At 45.8% G+C, this 23,692-nt stretch overlaps 1 protein-coding gene across 5 annotated transcripts in view; it reads left to right on the top strand.

The window, feature by feature from the left end:
* TBC1D1 (TBC1 domain family member 1) overlaps positions 1–23,692 on the top strand; it is a 294,417-nt gene that overhangs the window by 5,420 nt on the left and 265,305 nt on the right. For all 5 annotated transcript variants that reach the window (XM_040335139.1, XM_040335138.1, XM_040335136.1 and 2 more), the window contains exon 2: positions 4,131–4,625. In XM_040335139.1, the coding sequence (XP_040191073.1) occupies positions 4,206–4,625 (420 nt within the window). In that variant the 5' untranslated portion in view covers positions 4,131–4,205. The remainder of the gene's footprint in view (positions 1–4,130; positions 4,626–23,692) is intronic.

Below are 23,692 nucleotides of genomic sequence, written 5' to 3'. Positions count from 1 at the left end.
TACAGGCAGAATAGCTGGTAAATCAGTACTTTTGTTTACAGTCAGTTTTCCAATGCTAAAACAGATCACCATTATGAAAAGTTAGACATCAATTGCTATTTCTGCTACATGTGTTCTGCAGCTCCTGGAATTACATCAGCCTGTTGCATAGTATGAATAATAAGTGATTTGTAACCTTTCGTGAAATTTTATTTCAACAGAAATGTTATATCTTGGGGATACTTTAGTAATGAACTGTAAATATGAGGGTTCTTCAAAAAGTTTCTGTTTTTAAACCCAATAAATATAAAAAGTGCAGAAACTTTTTGAAGACCCCTCATAATTTTAATTTAGCCTTGTGGAAAGAACATGTTTCAAAGATTCAATTAGATTATGCCAAGAACTCTGTTAAATAAATGCTTTAAAGTTCCTATTACTAGACTGTATTTGGAGTGATCCAAGATTTGGTAGTCTACTACAACAGGCAAAATAGAAGAAATGATTGCAATCCGTAATCGATCAAAATTCTTTATGGGAACATCCCAAGTGCTAACAAGAGCAGAGAGCTGGTACAGAGAGCTGGTACAGAGAGCTGGTATAGAGAGCTGGTACAGAGAGCTGGTACAGAGAGCTGGTATAGAGAGCTGGTATACCAGCTCTCTGTTCTTGTTAGCACTTGGGATGTTCCAAAAAAGAGTTTTGATCGATTACGGAGTGCAGCCATTTCTTCTATTTTGATTGCATGCGGAGGCGAGCCAGGGCAGGGCGTTAGGCTCCATTCACACTAATGCGTTGTTTGATGCATTTTGCATTTTGCAGAAATGCAGGGAAATTTTTTAACATGGTTTCCTATGGAACATGTTCACATCAATGCTTTTTTGTGCCTCTGCGTTTTTGGAAAGGGTCAGGGACTATTTTCCTGCAAAAAGCAGCGTTTTGCATGTAATAGAACTCAATGGACCGCATTTTTTTAAACCTGTTTATAGCTGGTTGTTAAAGGGGTGGTTCCCCTAAAAATAAAGTTTTGACATTGCATTTGCTATAATAATTACAGTTAGAATCGGCTGGTTTTATGTAAAAAATACCTCCGTACGTAGCGTTTGTATTATTCGTTCCCACCGCCACTTCCGGGTACGATGCTGGCGGTGGGCGTTCCTTATTGATGGACAGGCATCCGACCGACGCATCCATCGCGTCACGAGATGCTGAAAGAAGCCGAACGTCGTTGCGCATGCGCCGTATAGAGCCGCACCGACGTTCGGCTTCTTTCGGCATCTCGTGACGCGATGGATGCGTCGGTCGGATGCCTGTCCATCAATTAGGAACGCCCACCGCCAGCATCGTACCCGGAAGTGGCGGTGGGAACGAATAATACAAACGCTACGTACGGAGGTATTTTTTACATAAAACCAGCCGATTCTAACTGTAATTATTATAGCAAATGCAATGTCAAAACTTTATTTTTAGGGGAACCACCGCTTTAAAGGAAATGTAAAAAAATAAGAAATTGCCGGCAAAAAAAAAAAAAAATAATAATAAAAAAAATGCAAATTGCGGTAAAAACGCGTGTCAAAAAACGCAGCAAGCACCACAAAAAGCACTTCAAAAACGCTCAAAAGCGATATGCATAGGTGTGAATTGAGCCTTAGATCATCAGGCTTCCTGTCTCACCTGGAGTGGTGAGTTTTCTTGTTTGGATATTTTACAACAGGCATTAAAGCGGGGGTTCACCCTATCGACGAAAAAAAAAACATTTTTTTTTCTTTTACCTTAAAATCAGGCATTGTAGCGCGAGCTACAGTATGCCTGTCCCGAATTTTTTACCCCCGTACTCACCTTGTAGTCGTCCATCGAAGATACCGGGGAATGGGCGTGCCTATGGAGACGGAGGATGATTGACGGCCGGCTCTGGCGCGTCACGCTTCTCCGGAAATAGCCGAAATAGGCTTGGTCTTCACGACGCGTGCGCATAGCCTGTGCGCAGGCGCCGTGAAGAGCCGAGACCTACTCCGGCTGTCTTCGGGGAGAGTGACGTGCCAGAGCCGGCCGTCAATCATCCTCCCTCTCCATAGGCACGCCCATTCCCCGCGGGAGCCGAAATCTACGATGTCCGAGTACAAGGTGAGTACGGGGTTAAAAAAATCGGGACAGGCATACTGTAGCTCGCGCTACTATGCCTGTCTCGATGGTAAAATGTGTCGGGGGGGGGTGAACTACCGCTTTAAGTACTTTGATTTCATTCCAAGGTCCCAGCATGCTTCAGGGGAAAAAGTTTATCCACATACAACACAGCGATTCAAGTATTAAAGCAAATATTTTTAAATGATCTCTATTTCTCAGTATTCCAACTAATGGTAGCTGGGACGTTTTTTTATTTTTTTTGTGCAAAGCTATGGGTTTTTACAGTCATCTCTTATGAAAATAAACACGTGATCCTTCCATGCAGGATGAATGGGTGTTGGCATTTATTTTTGTATGAAAGACTCATATGTTTATTTTTTCTTATTAGATATGACTGTAAAAAGCCATACCAATGCACAAAAAAATCTTTTGATTGGAAGATTTGGAATTGTTATTATATCTTGCAAATTACAAAGTATCAACCTAATAGTATGCTGTGTAATACATATTTTAGTACCGTATTTGCCGGTGTATAAGGCGACCGGGCGTATAAGACGACCCCCTAATTTTACAATTTAAGATTTTTTGCCTGTACTTACCGTATAAGACGACCCCACTTCCGAGGCTTCCGACGCTTCACATTTCTTCCTTCTGGAGCCATATTCTTCTTCCTTCCTGCTGGAGCCAATCACGGTGAGCGATGTATTCCATTAATGAATACAAAGCCTGCTTGGATTGGCAGAGGCTGTAACATCATCAGCCCACGCCTCTCTGACTCTCAAAGCCAATCCGAGCAGGCTACTGTATGTAGCCTGCTCAGATTGGCAGAGGTTGTTACTCCAATCTGAGCAGGCTCTGTATTCATTCAAATACATCGCTCACCGGGATTGGCTAAGTGGTATATACTGTATGTAGCCGAAGCTACATACAGTATTACCGCACATCCAGCAGGCATCCGAGCAGCTGACCCGGCGTATAAGACGACCCCTGCTTTTTGGCCAGTTTTTTTAATTGTAAAAGGTAGTCTTATACGCCAGCAAATACAGTATGTAGAATTGTATTGTGTGTAGTGCTTTGAAACCATCTATTGTTTACATAAACATTAGATCAAATTGTATATTAAGAAAAGTTCTGCTACTTGCATGTAATATATGTGTATATGTGTATATATATATATATATATATATATATATATATATATATATATATATATATATATATATATATATATATATATATATATATATATATATATATATATATATATATATATATATATATTTTTTTTTTATATATATATATATATATATATATATATATATATATATATAAATGTTACATGCAAAATGTTGCTTCTGCTGTAACAATATAATGTCTGAATAAAGCTTTGGAATCATGCTGGAGATCCATGGTGTGCTGGTGATGTTCTCTCACTTCATCATCTGTGTATAAATGCACTAAGCCCAGTGATGGCGTCATCTTCCCCTGACGAAGCAAGTGAATGTCACCAGCACACCATAAATCACCAGAATGGGTCCAAAGCTTTATTCAGCCATTACATTATTACAGAAGAAGCAAAGTTTTGGAGCCACGCAGGATCCCTTCATCAGGTCGCATGCCCGATGATGGGGTCCTTTGAGGCTCCAAAACGTTGCTTCCACTATAATAATGTAATCGCTATATAAAGCTTTGGACCCTTTCTGGAGATCTATGGTGTGTCGGTGACATCCCCTCGCTCAGGGGAGGATGACGCCATCTCTGGGCTTAGTAATGGCTGTAGCATTTTGCTAGAGGATTCTGGTAGAGATAACTGGCCACTAAAATCACCAATAGATATTTAAAAAAAGTGAACTTGACATCAACCATTCAAAAGAAAAATAATATCCATTTGGAGTGGACATATCCATTATAGATTATTTTTTAGCAAAAAAATAAATATTATTTCTATAGCCAGAATTCCTGTTACATGCTATGAATTTAGTCTACCATTGAAATCTGTAATAATTCTTAATCTGTTGTTTTCCACAAAGGTGTCAACATTAAGGAAATGAAAGAACAGACAAAGAAACCAAAAGCATTGGAAAGGTGACTTGTACACATTTACAATGGATCCAATATCATTTATTGCGCCCATGCAGCCATCATCCAATGATGATGTCCTTGAGTACAAACTTCAGCTCATTGGCTCTTTGACTCTACATGCCTTCACTACAATGCCTATGTTACCTTGGGTGGTGGCAGAGATCAAGAGAAAGAGCCTATCAAGATCCAAAGAGCCGCAGTCTGTCCGACCTGTTCGGCTATATGTATCGGCCTTGTGTATCTGCTGTGAGCCAGATCCAGGAGAGAGCCACCAATGGGATCCTTTAATTTGCTCAAGTATCTTTGAGTACAAGCCGCAGTCTCTCCAGAAACTGATACACAATAGCCAGGACCCCAGTTATTTTGCCTGTCTTCTAAAAGAAGAGGATAAGACACCTCAACGAAGCACATGCTATGTCTTCCGATCTGCTGCCCAATCCAAAGTAAGTGAACCCAGTGTGATACATCACTCATTAACTATACCAAATTCAAATAGGTCATTTTACTGCATGGATAATCAATTCATGATTCTAATTGAGTATCATCAAGGCATCTTCTACATGTGTTTTAAAGTGAAAGTAAACCCTGATGGGTGTTACTTCCTCTTTGTTTCCCTGCGAAGGTAAAGCATAATGGGCTACTATGCATCGCATAGTAGTCCATTATGTGACACTTACCTGCAGGAGAAGCCTGTGATGTCCCAGTCTTCCTCGCAAGTAGCGAGCGTCTATTCTTCACCCCTCTTCCTTCCGGGGCCGCGAACTCCGGCTCTGTGAGTGGTCGGAGTCGCGTGACGTCACTCCCACACATGCGCGCGGGAGCCTCCACTCACGGCATGACCCGAGTCAGAAACGGCACAGCGTGCCCTTTTTAACTCCGCCACATGCGCAGAAGAAATTGCCATACGGCGATTTGCAAATATCTCCTAGACCGTGCAGGCCTTAATCTAGACTTACCTGTAGGTTAAAGTGGTTGTAAAGGGTTTACAACCACTTTAATAAGAAATATTATTATGAGCAACAGATTTTACTTCTGATGAGTTTTGTATATTGCTGGCTTTCATTTCTTTATTGTTATGTGTCTGGAATAACTGCATCTACCAATCTGCTAAATCTACCTTTTATATTGTGTGAGTGCTTGAACCACTTGAAGACCAAGGGCTAGATTCAGGTAGCCGGGCGCATTGTTACGGCGGCGTAGCGTATCGTATTTACGCTACGCCGCCGTAAATCAGAGAGGCGAGTGCTGTATTCACAAAGCACTTGCCTCCTAAGTTACGGCGGCGTAGCGTAAATGGGGCCGGCATAAGCGCTCCTAATTCAAATGAGGATGAGGGGGGCGTGTTTTATGTAAATGTGTGGTGACCCGACGTGATTGACGTTTTTTACGAACGGCACATGCGCCGTCCGTGTACATATCCCAGTGTGCATTGCTCCAAAGTACGCCGCAAGGACGTATTGGTTTCGACGTGAACGTAAATTACGTCCAGCCCTATTCGTGAACGACTTACGCAAACGACGTAAAAAAATTCAAAATTCGACGTGGGAACGACGTCCATACTTAACATTGCGTACGCCTCATAGAAGCAGGAGCAACGTTACGCCGGAAAAGCCTTACGCAAACAACGTAAAAAAATTCCGTCAGGCGCACGTACGTTTGTGAATCAGCGTATCCAGCGCATTTACATATTCTACCCTGAAATCTACGGAAGCGCCCCTAGCGGCCAGCGTAAAATTGCACACAATTATACGCCGGCGTATTCAAGTTGCGTCGGTGGAGGAAGCCTATTTTTTCGACGTATCTGCCCTTGAGAATCGGCGTAAAGATACGACGGCGCAGATTTGAAATTACGCCGCCGTATGTTGTTGCTTAATCTAGCCCCAAGCCTTTTTGTTTACAAGTTTAAATCAGTATTTTTTGCTAGAAACTTAGTTATAACCCCAAAAATTATATTTTTTTTAGCTGACACACTAGGGAATAAAATGGCAATTGTTGCAATTTTCTATGTCACATGGTATTTGCACAGCAGTTTTTCAAATGCTATTGTTTTGGAAAAATACACTTAAATGAATAATAAAAAAAAAAATACCCCAGTTTTTTTTTGTAAAATATAAAAGATGGTGTTACGCAGAGTAAATAAATACGTAACATGCCATGCTTTAAAATTGAGCACACTCCTGGAATAACGACAAACGGTATTACATTTACGCTATTTAAAAATCTCCTCAGGCGACAGTTTAAAAAATGTTAACGGTAACCAGTTTAGAGTTACAGAGAAGGTCCTGTGCTAGAATTATTGCTCTCACTCTAACGATTGTGGCGATATCTCACATGTGTGGTTTGAACACTGTTTACATTTGCGTGCGCAATTTACGTATGTGTTCGTTTATGCACGCGAGCATGAATGGCTCGTGGAATGGCGACATACTACGGTACTTAAAAATATCCATAGGCGGCACATTAAAAATGTACCTGCTTAGAGCCACAGAGGAGGCATAGTGCTAGAATTATTGCTCCAACGTTTGTGGCAATACCTTACATGTGTGGTGTGAACACCGTTTACATATGCGGGTGCGACCTACGTGTTTGATTCTGCGCGTGAGCACAGAGAGATGGGGGCGCTTTAAAATTGTATTTTAATTTCCCATTTATTTTATTTTTTACTTTTACATAGTCCCTTTAATTATTTTTTCACTTTTTTTCCTGATACAAGGAATGTAAACATCTCCTGTAATAAACATAAGGATGACAGGTCCTCTTTATGGAGATATCAAAAAGACCCCAAATCTGCCTTTAAAAGCAAAATATAATTACTGTTAAGTTTAAAAAAAATTGATCTTTGCTTTGGAAAAAAAATATTGTTTACTTCCACCCTGGACCAGAAGTGACGCCATGACGTTGCTTCTGTCCTCCAAGGCTATAGAGGCGATCAAAGATGATCTAGGCACAGATTCACAAAGGACTTAAGACGGCGTATCTCCACGTATGCCGTCGTAAGTCCGAATGTGCGCCGTCGTATCTTTGCGACTGATTCATAGAATCAGATACGCCTCACTGTTGCCAAGATACAAGCGGCGTTGTCACGTACCTCAGAGGGTGAGCCCGACGTGCAGGAAGTGGCAGCCGTTACTCCTCTGATTCCGGGACCCCTGATAGAGTAGACAGGAGGAACGGAAATGCAGAGTCGCACAAGCGCCTGGAGAGACGCTGATGCAGGGGCTGTTGGTCGCTTCTGCAGGATCTGATGGAGTCTCTGGAAGGCAGGTGCAGCCTGGCAAGTAGCAGACCGGTGGGAAGAGGTCAGGAAGATCAAGCAGCAACAAGTCCCAGAAGACAGTGCAAGTCCCAGAAGCCGGAGAGAAGCTGGACCAGCCGATCAGGCGCAGGAAGGTCAGGATGGTAGAGGGGTCGTCAAGCCGGGTCAGTAACAGGCGGGCGGCAGAGTACCAGGGATGAGGCAGAGGGATGGTCGGAGCAAGCCAAAAGGTCAGGGCAGGCGGAAGACAGGATCAACAGGAACAAGCCGGGTATCAGGATCAGGATTCAAGCAGGGGTAACAGGTACTGGCAGGTTCAGGAGACACTTCAGACCGGACAGCAAGGGGCCAGACTCCCAGGACGCCTTAAGTACCTTGTTTTGGCGCCGAATTGGCGTTTGCACGTGCCCGTGCGCCGTTGCCGCCGGTGCGCGTGCCCGTGCACGCCGTTGCCGCCGGTGCGCGTGCCCGTGCGCGCCGTTGCCGCGATTGCGTGTGCCCCGCGCGCGCCGATGCGCCGCTAGCGCCATCTGGTGGCTGAGGTATTTCATGACATTGCCCCCCTCCAATGGGCAGCCTCCGGATGCCCAATCGAGACATCTCCAGTGGATGCGAGTCCTTAAATGATTGGATTAGTCTCTCAGCATGTATGTTGTCCTCTGGTTCCCATGAATTCTCCTCGGGCCCATACCCCTTCCATTTAACGAGGAACTGAATTTGGTTGCGTCTCCTCCTGCAATCAAGGATGGATTCTACCTCAAATTCTTCTTCCCCATTGACTAATACCGGTTCTGGGGGGCCAGTATCTCGTTCAGGAAAGGGATTGGGAACATCCGGCTTGAGCAAAGCAACATGGAAGACTGGATGAATTCGAAAGGTTTCTGGTAAATCAAGTTCGTAGGCTACCTCATTTATCTTTCTTTTAACAGAGAAGGGGCCCACAAATTTAGGGCCTAGCTTCTTCGTGGGACATGCAAGTCTTAGATTCAGAGTGGACAAATAAACTTTGGTTCCAGGTTCCAGATTGAGTTCTCCTCTTCTTCCCCTGTCAAAGATCTCTTTATTGCGTTCCTGTGTCTTAGTCATTGTCTCCTGCAGGATCCTGTTATTTGTGTTGAAAAAGTTTAGAGTGTCCTGGACAGCGGGTACCGTACTCTCCGGAATAGAATTAGACAGGAACAAAGGATGAAACCCGTAGTTGGCATAAAAGGGTGACTGTTTGGTGGCGGAGTGAATAGAATTATTGTAAGCGAATTCCGCTAAGGGCAGCAGGGACACCCAATCTTCTTGAGAGAACGAGGAGAAGCAGCGGAGATACTGCTCAAGAGTTTGATTTGTTCTCTCCGTCTGCCCATTTGACTGTGGGTGGTATGCTGATGAAAAGGAGAGACCGATTTTGAGACTACTGCAGAGTGCCCTCCAGAACCTAGACGTGAACTGCACCCCCCGATCGGACACGATGTCCGCTGGGACGCCGTGAAGCCTAACAATTTCCCTGATGAAAACTTTGGCTGTTTCCGGGGCAGAGGGTGTGCCTTTCAAAGGGACAAAGTGTGCCATCTTTGAGAGCCTGTCCACGACCACAAAGATAGTGGTGAAGCCTTCTGATGGGGGAAGTTCCACAATGAAATCCATGGAGATCATTCTCCATGGTCTCTCTGGCACTGATAACGGTTTAAGGAGTCCCCAGGCTCTAAGCTTGCTTCCCTTGTTGCGAATGCACGTGGCGCAAGACTCCACATAGTCCTTGCAGTCCTTCAGAAGTTGAGGCCACCAAAAGGTGCGTTGCAAAAGTTCCGAGGTTTTTTGTATCCCAAAGTGACCGGCCAACTCATGATCGTGACAAGAGCTCAGAAAATCGATTCGTAGACTCTCGGGCACGAAGATCTTGTCCTGATGCCATAGCAAACCGTCCCTGGACTGCAGCTCCGAACCAGATAAAGGGGAAATTCCAGCAGAGGCTTGCCTGATTTGCGGTAATAAGTCCCTTTGTAACAATAGAAAGTTCCCAGATGACAAGATGGTGTCAGGGGGACTGAGAGACCCTGAATCTCCGTACATGCGGGAAAGAGCATCCGGCTTGGTGTTTTTTGACCCTGGCCTGTATGTGATATGAAAAGAGAATCTCGTCAAAAAAAGTGCCCATCTGGCCTGGCGTGGTTTAAGTCTCTTGGCCACCTTCAGGTACTCGAGATTCTTGTGGTCAGTGTAAATTAAAATTGGGTGCGCTGCGCCCTCCAGGAGGTAACGCCACTCCTCCAGAGCGGCCTTTATTGCCAACAACTCTCGGTCCCCGACGTCATAATTTCTTTCTGCTTCAGACAACTTACGGGAGAAGTAAGCAACGGGGTGTAACAGAGCCTTGGGGCCCTGTCTCTGCGAAAGAACTGCCCCAACCGCGGTTTCAGACGCATCCACCTCAAGAATGTATGGCAAACTCGCGTCGGGGTGTCTGAGAATGGATGCCGAAGTGAACAAGTTCTTCAGGGTTTCAAATGCTGTTTGGGCTTCTGTAGTCCAGCGGAAACGAGCAGTCTGTTTGGTCAAATCCGTTATAGGAGCAATGATGCTGGAGAAAGCTCTGATGAATTTCCTATAAAAATTCGAGAAGCCGACAAATCGCTGAACGCCCTTTCGGTCCGTAGGTGCTGGCCAGTCAAGAATCGCTGAGACCTTCTGGGGGTCCATCTCAACGCCTTTTATGGAAATTATAAGCCCCAGGAACTGTATACTTGAGCGTTCGAACTCGCATTTATCGGGTTTGGCATACAGTCCGTGGGTTCGGAGACGCTCAAGTACATTCCTGACGTGTAGCCGGTGTTTTTCCAGAGAAGGGGAGAAGATCAGGATATCGTCCAGATAAATGATGACAAAGAGGTCCAGGTAGTCTCTAAAAATGTCATTCACGAAGTGTTGGAACGTTGCTGGGGCGTTACAGAGCCCGAAGGGCATGACTAAATATTCGAAGTGCCCGAAACGGGTACGAAAAGCGGTTTTCCACTCATCCCCTTCACGTATGCGGACTAAGTTGTAGGCCCCACGGAGGTCTAGTTTGGTAAAGACAACCGCGGACCCAAGACGTTGAAACAGTTCAGGCACCAAGGGGAGAGGGTACCGGTTCTTAATTGTTATCTTATTAAGTTCCCGATAGTCCACACAAGGGCGAAGGGAATGGTCTTTTTTTTCCACAAAAAAGATGCCTGCTCCCGCGGGTGATGTGGATGGGCGGATGAACCCCTTCCTCAGACTTTCATCGATGTATGTTTTTAAAGTCTCTAGTTCAAGTCCTGTTAAGGGAAAGATCCTTCCGAAGGGAACTTCAGCACCTGGAAGGAGTTCAATGGGGCAATCGTAGGCCCTGTGTGGTGGAAGGGTCTCAGCCCCCTTCTTGCTGAAAACATCCAGGTAGTCGTGCTAAGCTTCTGGAACAGATTGACGGGTCTCGATGTCGAAGTCCATACAAAGTAAAGGCAGAGGAGGAGGTGACACTTGTAAGCAGTGCTGTCGGCAGAACAGAGAACCGAAGCTGACCTTGCCCGTGGTCCAGTCAATCTGCGGGTTGTGAATTTGAAGCCATGGTACCCCCAGTATGACAGGAAACAGGGGAGAGTGAATCACATCTAGGCATAGCAATTCATGGTGATTTTCAGCAATGGTGGTGGGCAGAGGCTGGGTTTCTCGGGTGACTGGTCCGGATTTTAGCACCGAGCCATCCGCTAGGTAAACAGAGAGTCCAGTAGTCCTGGGACGAAGAGGGATCCGATGCTTGATGGCGAAAGACTGGTCCAAAAAGCAGCTGCAGGCCCCTGAGTCAATTATAGCGCTGACTTGGATGGACTCTCCTGGAAGCTGGAAGAGAATAGGAATAGCCAGATGAGCGGAATTACTTGGCAGAACAGGTAGGTGAACGGAAGACATGGACAGACACTTACGAAGTTTGGCAGGACAGGTCCTCACGTAGTGCCCGGCCTCTCCGCAATACAGGCATAAGTTGTTGACCCTGCGGCGTTGTCGTTCTTCGGGCGTCAGGGAAGGACGGAGGAGACCCAACTGCATGGGCTCTGAGGTGTCAGGAACAGATGAGGCTGAAGGAACCGGAGGAACTATACTGGAAACGGGAGGCACCCGTGGCAGCATCCAGACCGGACGAGATGGGGTAGTGGTCCTTTCCGTTCGGCGCTCCCTCAGGCGCCGATCGATCTGGATGGTCAGGTTAATTAATGCCTCCAGGGTCCCTGGAACCCCTACCCGGGCCAGTTCGTCCTTCAGTGGCTCAGAAAGACCAAGGCGGAATTGGTAGCAGAGGGCCGAGTCATTCCAGGTTGTGTCTGAGCTCCATCTGCGAAACTCGGACACATAGTCCTCTGCTGGTCTGCGACCCTGTTGCAGGGCGTGCAAAGCGGCCTCCGCGGAGGCGGCCTGGTGAGGGTCCTCATACAGCAGAGACATGGCTTGGAAAAAGGTAGTAACATTGTCAAGTGATGGATCTTTGTTTTCCAGGAGGCGATGGGCCCAAGCTTGCGGTTCGCCAGACAGCAGTGAGATGGCGAAACCCACTTTAGTGGCTTCTAACGAAAAGGTCCGTGGCTGCAGAGCAAAGTACAGTTCGCAAGCATTGCGAAAGGCCCGGTATCTACTACGTTCACCCGCGAACCTCTCGGGCATAGGGACTTTGGGTTCGGGCGGCAGCATGATCACGGATGGGGAAGCAGATGCCCCAGAAGCCGCTGCAGTGGTGGTGGGAGTAGATAGAGCCTGGACACGATTCTCCAAACGCGTGTAGCCTTCTTGTAAGGTTCGGACGGCCTGGGTCAGTCCCTCAAGATGGCGGCAAAGTTCCTGCATAGGATCCACTCCCTGCGCGGGCTCGGACATGGCTGTCCGGTACTGTCACGTACCTCAGAGGGTGAGCCCGACGTGCAGGAAGTGGCAGCCGTTACTCCTCTGATTCCGGGACCCCTGATAGAGTAGACAGGAGGAACGGAAATGCAGAGTCGCACAAGCGCCTGGAGAGACGCTGATGCAGGGGCTGTTGGTCGCTTCTGCAGGATCTGATGGAGTCTCTGGAAGGCAGGTGCAGCCTGGCAAGTAGCAGACCGGTGGGAAGAGGTCAGGAAGATCAAGCAGCAACAAGTCCCAGAAGACAGTGCAAGTCCCAGAAGCCGGAGAGAAGCTGGACCAGCCGATCAGGCGCAGGAAGGTCAGGATGGTAGAGGGGTCGTCAAGCCGGGTCAGTAACAGGCGGGCGGCAGAGTACCAGGGATGAGGCAGAGGGATGGTCGGAGCAAGCCAAAAGGTCAGGGCAGGCGGAAGACAGGATCAACAGGAACAAGCCGGGTATCAGGATCAGGATTCAAGCAGGGGTAACAGGTACTGGCAGGTTCAGGAGACACTTCAGACCGGACAGCAAGGGGCCAGACTCCCAGGACGCCTTAAGTACCTTGTTTTGGCGCCGAATTGCCGTTTGCACGTGCCCGTGCGCCGTTGCCGCCGGTGCGCGTGCCCGTGCACGCCGTTGCCGCCGGTGCGCGTGCCCGTGCGCGCCGTTGCCGCGATTGCGTGTGCCCCGCGCGCGCCGATGCGCCGCTAGCGCCATCTGGTGGCTGAGGTATTTCATGACAGGCGTAAGTCTCCTACGCCATCGTATCTTGGGTGCATATTTCCGCTGGCCGCTAGGGGCGCTTCCGTATATTTCCGCGTTGAATATGCAAATGAGCTAGATACGCCGATTCACGAACGTACTTGCGCCCGGTGTATTAAAATACGCTGTTTACGTAAGGCGTACGACCGGCGTAACTTTACCCCTCATAAAGCAGGGGTAAGTCATGTTAAGGTATGGACGTCGGAAACGTCGGAACAGCGTCGTATTGTACGTCGTTTGCGTAAGTTGTACGTGAATGGGGATGGGCGTAGGTTACGTTCACGTCGACTAAGCATTGAGCCGGCGTAATTTAGGGAGAAAATTCGACGTGATACTGAGCATGCGCGCGCATGCGCCGTTCGTTAGCCGCGTCATTTACATGGGGTCACGATTCATTTCCATACAACACGCCCCCTACCAGCCTACTTTGATATACGCAGGCTTACGCCGGCCAATTTACGCTACGCCGACACAACTTACAGAGCAAGTGCTTTGCGAATACTGCACTTGCCTGTCTAAGTTGCGGCGGCGTAGCGTAAATAGGATACGCTACTCCCGCACAAAGATGCGCCCAGGTACGTGAATCTGGGCCCTAATCTTTTATTGCCTCTGTGACCAGTTGCCCACACAATCGGATTGTTTCCTAGGCGAGGCCAGTGGAAATGGTGAGCCAGAGAAACACCAGCAAGCGGCGTCAGGGGGGGAGGGGTGGGTGCGTCCCCTCCTGCCGCTTCTGTAAACTTTTTATATAATGAAAGGGGGAACTTTTTTTTGAGTTTTGGATGGAGTGGAGAAGGATTAGAACACCTGTCAGTTTTGTATTTCTGCCTGGGCCCCTGTTAAGGAGATTCACCCTCTCTATTTGTCCTGCTTACCATTATCATTAAAAAGAAAAGAAAATCTCAAATTTTGGGTTGTCTACAGAAAAATAATAGAGGGGAAATCTTCCAATGGGGACACTAGTACTACTGACCTGGGGATCCCCAAGGAATTCCCTTTGCAGGGATTTCCTCCCACTTCCTGTTTGGCTATGGGACAGGAAGTGAAGGGAAATCTTTGTAATGGGACACAGGGGGTGAAGAAAAAAATCTGACAGGGGTTATAACCCTCCCTTACTCTATCCAAAATGGGGCTGGGGGAGTTTTATCTATGTTTCCTCCAAAAAAATAAGTCAGCAGCTGCAAATACTGTTACTATTGTGTTTCATGCAGCCATGTTTGTGCGGGCACAGCTGCCCATTCAAATGAACGGGCTGCTGTGCCTGCATTTCTGCAAAGAAAAGGTGCATACACCTTTTCAAAAATGCAGCCGCATGGAAATTTACATGTTACATGTGTGGGGGTGCCATTTTCCACAGAGCAGTGCATTTTTGGTTGCGGGTGCGGGAATCAATGGGATTGCGGCACCCACAGCCACGCGCAGAGATGTGAACATAGGATAAATATAAGGACACTTACCTGTTTAGGGATCCCATTAATATGAGAATGAAACCCAGAATAGGATCAGCCATGATCACTTACTGCATGATTCTTGTCATACAAATGAACTAATACACTGCCCAACAAGAATTCTCTTGCTGGCTGTCTGTGGTGAAGAGTCTAAGGATGAGCTCAGGCGTGTTATTTGGATATATCGTGTTTATCATCGTATAACGCACACCTTCACTTTAAGAGGGAAGTTTCAGGAAAAAAAATGAAATAAAAAAAAGAACTGTGAAACAAAATAAGGGTCAGTGCCCATCTGCAGCTTAATCAGTGCCCATCAGCAGCCACACCATTGCCATGAATGTAGCCTTACCATTGCCATGAATACAGCCTCACCATTGCCTGAATGCTGTTTCACCATTGCCATGAATGCAGCCTCACCATTGCCATGAATACAGACTCACCATTGCCATGAATGCAGCCTCACCATTGCCATGAATGCAGCCTCACCATTGCCATGAATTCAGCCTCACCATTGCCATGAATGCAGCCTCACCATTGCCATGAATGCAGCCTCACCATTGCCATGAATGCAGCCTCACCTTTGCCATGAATGCAGCCTCACCTTTGACATGAATGCAGCCTCACCTTTGACATGAATGCAGCCTCACCTTTGACATGAATGCAGTCTCACCATTGACATGAATGCAGCCTCACCAGTGCCATGAATGCATCCTTACCATTGCCATCAGTGCAGCCTGATCGTTGCCCATCTGCAGTCTCGTAGGCGACAGGGATAATTTCCTGTTTACTCTGCAGCCTCTTTAATACAAAGGCCCGCCTCCTATAATAGACAGAACACTCGTCCAATGCCAGCTCAGAAGACAGGACTTCCTATTACAGAGGAGATTTTACTGTATGTAATCTGTCAGCACTTGTCCCGCCCCCCTCCCTGTACCCTCCAAGGCTTCCAAAACTGAACAATAAATACAGTATTTATCTTTTGTGGCCCCCCCCAACTAATCTCTGAGCACCGCGTGGCGCTCTGTAATTCGTTGGGGGCCACAAAAGATATATATATCCAAATTACCAGTGGGGCCCTTATTAAAACGGAACACGGGCCGCAATTGGCCCGCGGGCCTGACTTTGGACATGCCTGACTGAGGCCTCGTACACACGATAGGTTAGCCAGAGGACAACGTTTTCATCGGTCAAAACCGATCGTGTGTGGGCCCCATAGGTTATTTAACCTTAGGTAAAAAAAAGCCAACTTGCTTTAAAATGTAACCGATGGACGCCTAACCGATAGGTCAAAACCGATCGTTAGTATGCAAAACCATCGGTTAAAAACCTGCGCATGCTCCGAATCAAGTCGACGCATGCTTGGAAGCATTGAACAATTTTTTTCAGCATGTCGTTGTGATTTACATTGCCGTGTTCTGACACGATCGGTTAATTAACCTATGGTGTGTAGGCGTGACGGACCATCAGTCAGCTTCATCGGTTAACCGATAACAACGGTCCTTCGGACCGTTCTCAGCAGATGGACTGATCGTGTGTACGAGGCCTTACTGTGTCCAGAGATAATGATATCCCCAACTCTTCTGCTGTACAAATGGAAGAAGCTAAGATCTTCCGATCTTCTAATTTGAAATAAATATGAAAAGTGACAGCGATTTGGAAATGCTTCACACTGCTCTGCAATGCTGAGATCTTGTCCCAAGCTTACATATGACAGATTTGTTGTTTTCAGTCATAATTGATATGCCAAAAATTGGTGTCATTGATCTCTATAATCAATCATGTAATTACCTTTTGTAAAAGGATCGTTGTTTTCATTTCTAAGTCATGACAACCACTGGTGCTATTGATCTCTATAATCAATACTGTTTTTAGAGGCCTCTTGTATAACTTGTTTTACATATTATCATTGCTCATAGAAGGGGCTATCAAAGGGGCCATAGGCAGGCCTATCAATGTTTACTTTATGATATCAATGGAAAGTTTTCAGAGGATGAACTCAACTATTTGTTCCAGTATCATCAGACACTGGAGCTATCCTTTCATCAGACATTGAGGGATAATGGCCAGTGTTTGTTTGGGATGTAGTTAAAAATAAGACAGAAGAATGCAGCGGGATACCAGAGGCGTATCAGATCACCTCAGAGGACGGCTGCAGACAGATTACAACATCAACTGAGAAATCGATTGTCAGCAACACGACATCAATACCAATGTCCAGATTTATCAGTGCCCATCGTTTCCTCTGATGTTACTGGGCAGGATTATAAATCTGAATGCAATTACCAATTATATTGGTAACATATATTGAGCTGAGTAAATAATAGGCAGAATAAGCAAAAATGATGTTCAAATACAATATCTCAGTGCAAATAATTAAATTTTGCATCATTTTAAAACAGTCAAATGATTCATGATTTATGATAGAATACTTTGTTACCCTTTTTTTTGGGCAGAGAGAGAGTAAATTAGGCTAAATTTACACTTGCATCTAAACTGCTGCACCACTGTAAAGTGATCTGTATTTGGATCGTCTTTCAGAGCCTTTTGACAGGCATTTAGGAGGCATTGTGACGCCTGTTCGCCACCTGTTGTAGCCCCCATCATTGCTGCACCAACACGCCACACCAGTATTCAGGGTGTTGGTGTACATTCACTAGGATGGGTCATGTTCAGTATCAGGAAAATAATGCTTGTCGTGGTCAAGAAACAAGCATTGCAACCAGGGCCGTCTTAATAGCATCATGGGCCCCTGGGCAAAGTAATGCTCTGGGGCCCCTACAATGGAGACAGCGCAGGTAAACAGACATCAAGTAGGTAGGAAGCAGACAAGCGGAGCTTCCACCTTTTGGGTCAGAGCATCACTGGCGCTCCGGCCCCACCCCACCCTGCTGGCTGTGAAATAGGTATCATTCTGCACAGCATGGCGCACCACTGCCAGCCTGCCTCCCCTGTGTATCCATCACCCTTAGTGCCATCATGGGGGCCCCCAATTTCCTGCCAACGTGGGCTTAAGGAGCAGCTTCTTTGGGAAAAGTGCAGGGGCCCCCCATGCAGCTGGGGCCCCTGGGCAGTGCCCAGGTGTGCCCTCTCATTAAGATGGCCCTGATTGCAACTGCAGCATGTAACCCCCCGCCACCGCCTTTTTCACATAAAAAAGGGCAGTGGGGGGGGCGCTAAAAATTAGTCCCCTAATACGTCCCCTTTAAGAAGCCCAGCCGTGTGGGCTCCGTGACCGCGCCCGTGGGACCCGATTGCCGCCTGTGTCCCGCGATCGGGTCACAGAGAGGAAGGACGGGGAGAGGTAAGTGTAAACAAACCTCTCCCCGTGCTTCCTAGTGAGAGTTTTACTGATCGTCTGTTCCCTGTCATAGTGAACGACGATCAGCGAAGTCAAGCGCCCAGCCACGCCCCCCTACAGTAAGAAACACAAATTAGGACACACTTAACCCCTTTAGCGCCCCCTACCGGTTAACCCCTTCACTGCCAGTGTAATTTTCACAGTAATCATTGCATTTTTATAGCACTTTTCGCTGTGAAAATTACAATGGTCCCAAAAATGGGTGTCCGATGTGTCCGCCATAATGTTGCAGTCACAAAAAAATCACTGATCGCCAACATTACTAGTAAAAAAAAAAAAATTATAACAATGCCAAAAAACTATACCCTATTTTGTAAACGCTATAAATTTTGCGCAGACCAATCGATAAACGCTTATTGCGATTTTTTTTACCAAAAAAAAGAATACGTATCGGCCTAAACTGAGGGAAAAAAATGTTTTATATATATTTTTGGGGGATATTTATTATAGCAAAGAGTAAAAAATATTGCATTTTTTTCAAAATTGTCGCTCTATTTTTGTTTATAGCGCAAAAAATAAAAGCCGCAGTGGTGATCAAATACCACCAAAAGAAAGCTCTATTTGTGGGGAAAAGAGGACCCCAATTTTGTTTGGGAGCCACGTCGCACGAACGCGCAATTGTCAGTTAAAGCGACGCAGTGCTGAATCGCAAAAAGGGGCAAGGTTCTTAAAGGAGTTGTAAAGGAAAACCTTTTTTTTTGCTAAAATGGTATAGAGACATAGGGCCAGATCCACAGAGCAAGTACGCCAGCGTATCTACTGATACGCCGGCGTACTTTCAAATTTCCCGCATCGTATCGTTGTTTTGAATCCTCAAAACAAGATACGACGGCTTCTGGGTTAGATCCGACAGGTGTACGTCTTCGTACGCCTTCGGATCTAAGATGCAATACTTCGGCGTCCACTGGGTGGCGTTTTCCGCGTTGGGTATGCAAATTAGCGATTTACGACGATCTACAAACGTACGCGTGGCCGTCGCATTTTCTAACGTCGTCTGTAGTCGGCTTTTTCCGGCGTATAGTTAAAGCTGGTATTTTGCGGCGTATAGATAGAATTGCCATGTTAAGTATGGCCGTCGTTTCCGCGTCGAAGTTAAAAAAATGACGTTGTTGCGACGTCATTTCGCGCAAAGCACGGTGGGAAATTTCTGGACGACGCATGTGCTTTTCATTCCGTGCGGGGACGCGCTTCATTTAAATGAAACCCCCCCAACCCGCCCAATTTGAAATCCGCCGCCAGAAATACACTACGCCGCCGTAACTTACGGCGCAAAATCGCTGAGGATTCGAAAATGCGCCAGGTAAGGTACGGCGGCGCAGCGTATCTCTGATACGATGCGCGGAACTAAATGTATGTGGATCTGGCCCATAATAGTTAACTGATTCCTTTTAAAAACGATTAAAAATAGATAAAAATCAATCATATAATGTACCTCCTAGTTTCAGTTTCGTTTTTGCATCTAGCTTAGTTTTTGCATGTTATTTGATGCCTCTGTGCTAGACAGACCCATAGAGCAGTATTGGTTTGGAAAACGAAACTAGAATCTCCCAGTACTGTGGTCATCAGGAAACAGACAACCAGGAAGTGTCCAGAACAGAAAGGACTTACAGCAACATCAGAGCAAAAAAGAACAATGAGGACATGAAACCAGGACTGCAGTAAGGTAAAGGAAGCTATTTAGCTAAAAAAAAAATCCTTTAGTGACCCTTTAACCTGCATAATGGTCTGGGTCTTAAGTGGTTAAAGTCTAACTTCACTTTCGGGGGGGGATATATTGTATACAATTGCAACACAAGTCATATTGCAATTGAATGTTATTAAAAATTACTTTTCCTTTCCAATCTGTAATTTTCTGTAAAATGCAATGGAGGTGTTCTGTACAGAAGGCCCCCTAGAAACATAATTTCCTGCTTGTGTGATTGGCTCACTGATTTTTCCTAGCCTACATTAAGATACAAGTTGGATTTTAAGCATCCCCTGCAAGAACATTTTTATTTTTGGTGAAATACTCCCAAAGGGAAATTACATCTAAAGGGATGCAGACCTGTCCAGGATGCTCATTAGAGCCCTGCAGGTGCAGCAGCTGATTGATAATTATAATTCCACTCCCATACAGATTTGCTAAGCGCATGGACACAGACAAATAAACATCTATTCCTTTTAGAATAACAAATGGTAGGAATCTGCATCAAAGTTTGTGAAAATCCCTGTACATGGATCACCCAGAGGGGGAATGGTTTTTTTCTCAACAAAAGGGGAGTTACTCTTTAACTGTGCATTTTTAACTGCCCCCAACCCCAAGTCTAAACAGCTGCACCTCTTAAAAGAGATCCACATTTGGATTGCTTTTCAGAGCTGTTTAAAGCTTCCTCGCCACCGGTTTAGCTCCCAACTGTCCCTTATTTTGAGGGACTGTCCCTGATTTGGAGCAATGTCCCTCTGTCCCGCTTTCCTCCTCATTTGTCCCTCATTTTGGTCTGATCTATATAGATGTTAATAAAATGCACTTTTTAGCTTTCAAAACTTTTTTTCTCAGTGCTAAACCTTTCATCCAATTTCTAAATTGCTGCATTTGTACATTTAAAAAAAAAAAAACGATATAAACAAATAGTAATGGTAAAAAAAAGTCCTTGTGGATTTAATTAAACTTTTTGGGGGTTTATTCTCCTTTAAGGGGGTGTGGCAGGGGGCGTGTCCTATGCCTACATGTGTTTTTAAGTAGGTGTCCCTTATTTCCATCTCAAAATGTTGGGAAGTATGTTATGATGTCAGGGAAGTCTTCTTGCTGTCAGAATACAATGACACAGCAGGGAGGATTTCCCTACATTGGCCCAGATTCAAGTAGATTTGCGCTATATTTGCGGGGGAGCAGGGCAACGATTTTGCCCTGCGCCCCCGCAAATAATTTGCGCTACCCTCGATTCACGGAGCAGTAGCTCCGTGAATTGCGAGGGCGCGCCGGCAAATTTGCCCGCGTAAGCGCGCGCAAGTTAAATGATCCCGCCGGGGGCGGGAATCATTTAAATTAGGCGCGCTCCCGCGCCGAGCGAACAGCGCATGCCCCGTCGGGAAACTTTCCCGACATGCATTGCGGCAAATGACGTCGCAAGGACGTCATTTGCTTCAAAGTGAACGTGAATGGCGTCCAGCGCCATTCACGAATCACTTACGCAAACGCCGTGAAATTCAAATTTCACGGCGCGGGAAGGCCGGCTATACTTTAGCATCGGCTGCCCCTACTATTAGAAGGGGCAGCCTTGTGCTAAAGTTGCCGTACGGAAACTCCGTACCTGGCTTGCGCGGCGCCCGCGCAAGCTTGTGAATCATCAGTGGTAGTCTGCAATTTGCATACTACACGCTGATCACAATGGGAGCGCCCCCTAGCGGCCCACGCAAGAATGCAGCCTAAAATCTGCGAGGCATAAGAGCCGCGCAGATTTTAGGCTGCAGTCGGTGTAACAAGGTTCCTGAATCAGGAGCACTCGTTACACCGGAGCAAGTAAGCAATTGCGCCGTGTAACCTATGGTTACACGGGCGCAATTGCTTCTTGAATCTGGCCCACTGAGTGTGTGGATGAGGGAATCGGGTCATTTTTTTATTTTGTTCAGCCTGCTGACTTAATCAAGAAAGCTGACCCATGTATGGCAAGCTTTCTTGCATTGCGGCAAATGATGTCGCAAGGACGTCATTTGCTTCAAAGTGAACGTGAATGGCGTCCAGCGCCATTCACGAATCACTTATGCAAACGCCGTGAAATTCAAATTGCACGGCGCGGGAAGGCTGGCTATACTTTAGCATTGGCTGCCCCTACTATTAGAAGGGGCAGCCTTGCGCTAAAGTTGCCGTACGGAAACTCCGTACCTGGCTTGCGCGGCGCCCGCGCAAGCTTGTGAATCATCAGTGGTAGTATGCAATTTGCATACTACACGCTGATCACAATGGGAGCGCCCCCTAGCGGCCCACGCAAGAATGCAGCCTAAAATCTGCGAGGCATAAGAGCCGCGCAGATTTTAGGCTGCAGTCGGTGTAACGAGGTTCCTGAATCAGGAGCACTCGTTACACCGGAGCAAGTAAGCAATTGCGCCGTGTAACCTATGGTTACACGGGCGCAATTGCTTCTTGAATCTGGCCCACTGAGTGTGTGGATGAGGGAATCGGGTCATTTTTTTATTTTGTTCAGCCTGCTGACTTAATCAAGAAAGCTGACCCATGTATGGCAAGCTTTATATTCTCTATCATTTTGTATGGTTTTCTCCAGCAGGGGGAGTGCTGTGTCATAGGGGCAGGAAGTCATAGGAAAGAAAACACTTTTCTTTAGTAGAGTGAGGAGATATAATTCGGTCTCTAATGGCCCTACTCTATGGTCACATATCAGTTCTCATCTATTTATTCCACTGACCTTTTTTAATGCCAGGTTGTCATTATTTATGGCATGTAGTTGAATCCATTGGCATTGTGAACTGGGTTTGATAAAACTACAAATACTGTGTTTCCCCGAAAATAAGACCTACCCCGAAAATAAGCCATAGCGTCATTTTCCAGGAAGGATGCAATATAAGCCCTACCCCGAAAATAAGCCCTAGTTTAAAATGCTTGTAAAATTCTATAATCCACTCTATTACAGTAGTATATAATGTACAATGTGTGTGTTTCTGTAATATAAATGCAGGGAAGAGAGCTCCAGCGGGTCACAGAAGCACAGAGCGGCGCTATAACGAAGGTATTTGGCACAATTATATTACAGAAACACACATTGTACATTATATATTACTGTAATAGAGTGGATTATAGGATTTAACAAGCATTTTAACTCGCACTGGGGAATCCTGACTGGCAGGGAGAGGGGGAGAGAAGACATCACATTTCATGGTAAGACCTACCCTGAAAATAAGCCCTACTGTGTCTTTTGTTGCCAAAATAATTATAAGACCCAGGCTTATTTTCGGGGAAACACGGTAGTTTTTTTTTTTTTTTATAAACTGTGTTTATTAGAATTTTGTTATGTTTAAAATATGATGTACAATATATTCCAGATTCTCTATTTTATTTACACATTTGCTTCTGCTATTTATACTCTTTTTTTATTGTTGTGGCTTCTGTCATGTCTCTGCTGTTACATATTTCATGTTTCTGTAATTCAGCATTAGCGACCTAGAAACTGTTCTAGTAATAAAAGAATAATCAGAATGACAATATCAGTTGATTTATTTTATTTATGTGCAGAGATGTTACAAATATATGTAAGAGTTTATTTATGAAGAAGTTTTGGTACAGGAAACAGTTTCCATGGCAACACCCCAGCTGAGGTTTAATGGTATTACTCATCAGCAAAGTCTTGCGCTGAATGTTTGGTGTCACTGGCATGATAGCTAAGTGAGATATTTTCATCTGTAGCCAATATAACAATGATAAACCCAAAAAAGTTTGATAGCTAGATTCAGGTAGCTTTACGCCGGCGTATCAGTAGATACGCAGACGTAACTCTGAATCTATGCCGTCCTAAATTTAAGCGTATTCTGCAAACCAGATACGCTTAAATTAGGCTAAGATACGAGCGGCGTAAGTCTCCTACGCGGTCGTACCTTAGGGTGCAATATTTACGCTGGCCGCTAGGTGGTGCATCCGTTGAGTTCGGCGTAGAATATGCAAATTACTAGATACGCCGATTCAGAAACGTACGTGCGCCCGGCGGATTTTTTTTACGTCGTTTACGTATGGCTTTTTCCGGCGTAAAGTTAGTCGAACAAATAGCTGGCCTAGTCAATGTTAAAGAGGAGTTCCACCCAAAATTTAACTTCCACTTATC

The sequence above is a fragment of the Rana temporaria genome, chromosome 1, assembly GCF_905171775.1.
Source record: "Rana temporaria chromosome 1, aRanTem1.1, whole genome shotgun sequence".
In the NCBI taxonomy this organism is placed as follows: Eukaryota; Metazoa; Chordata; class Amphibia; order Anura; family Ranidae; genus Rana; species Rana temporaria.
This window is presented reverse-complemented; position numbering and strand designations above follow the sequence as displayed.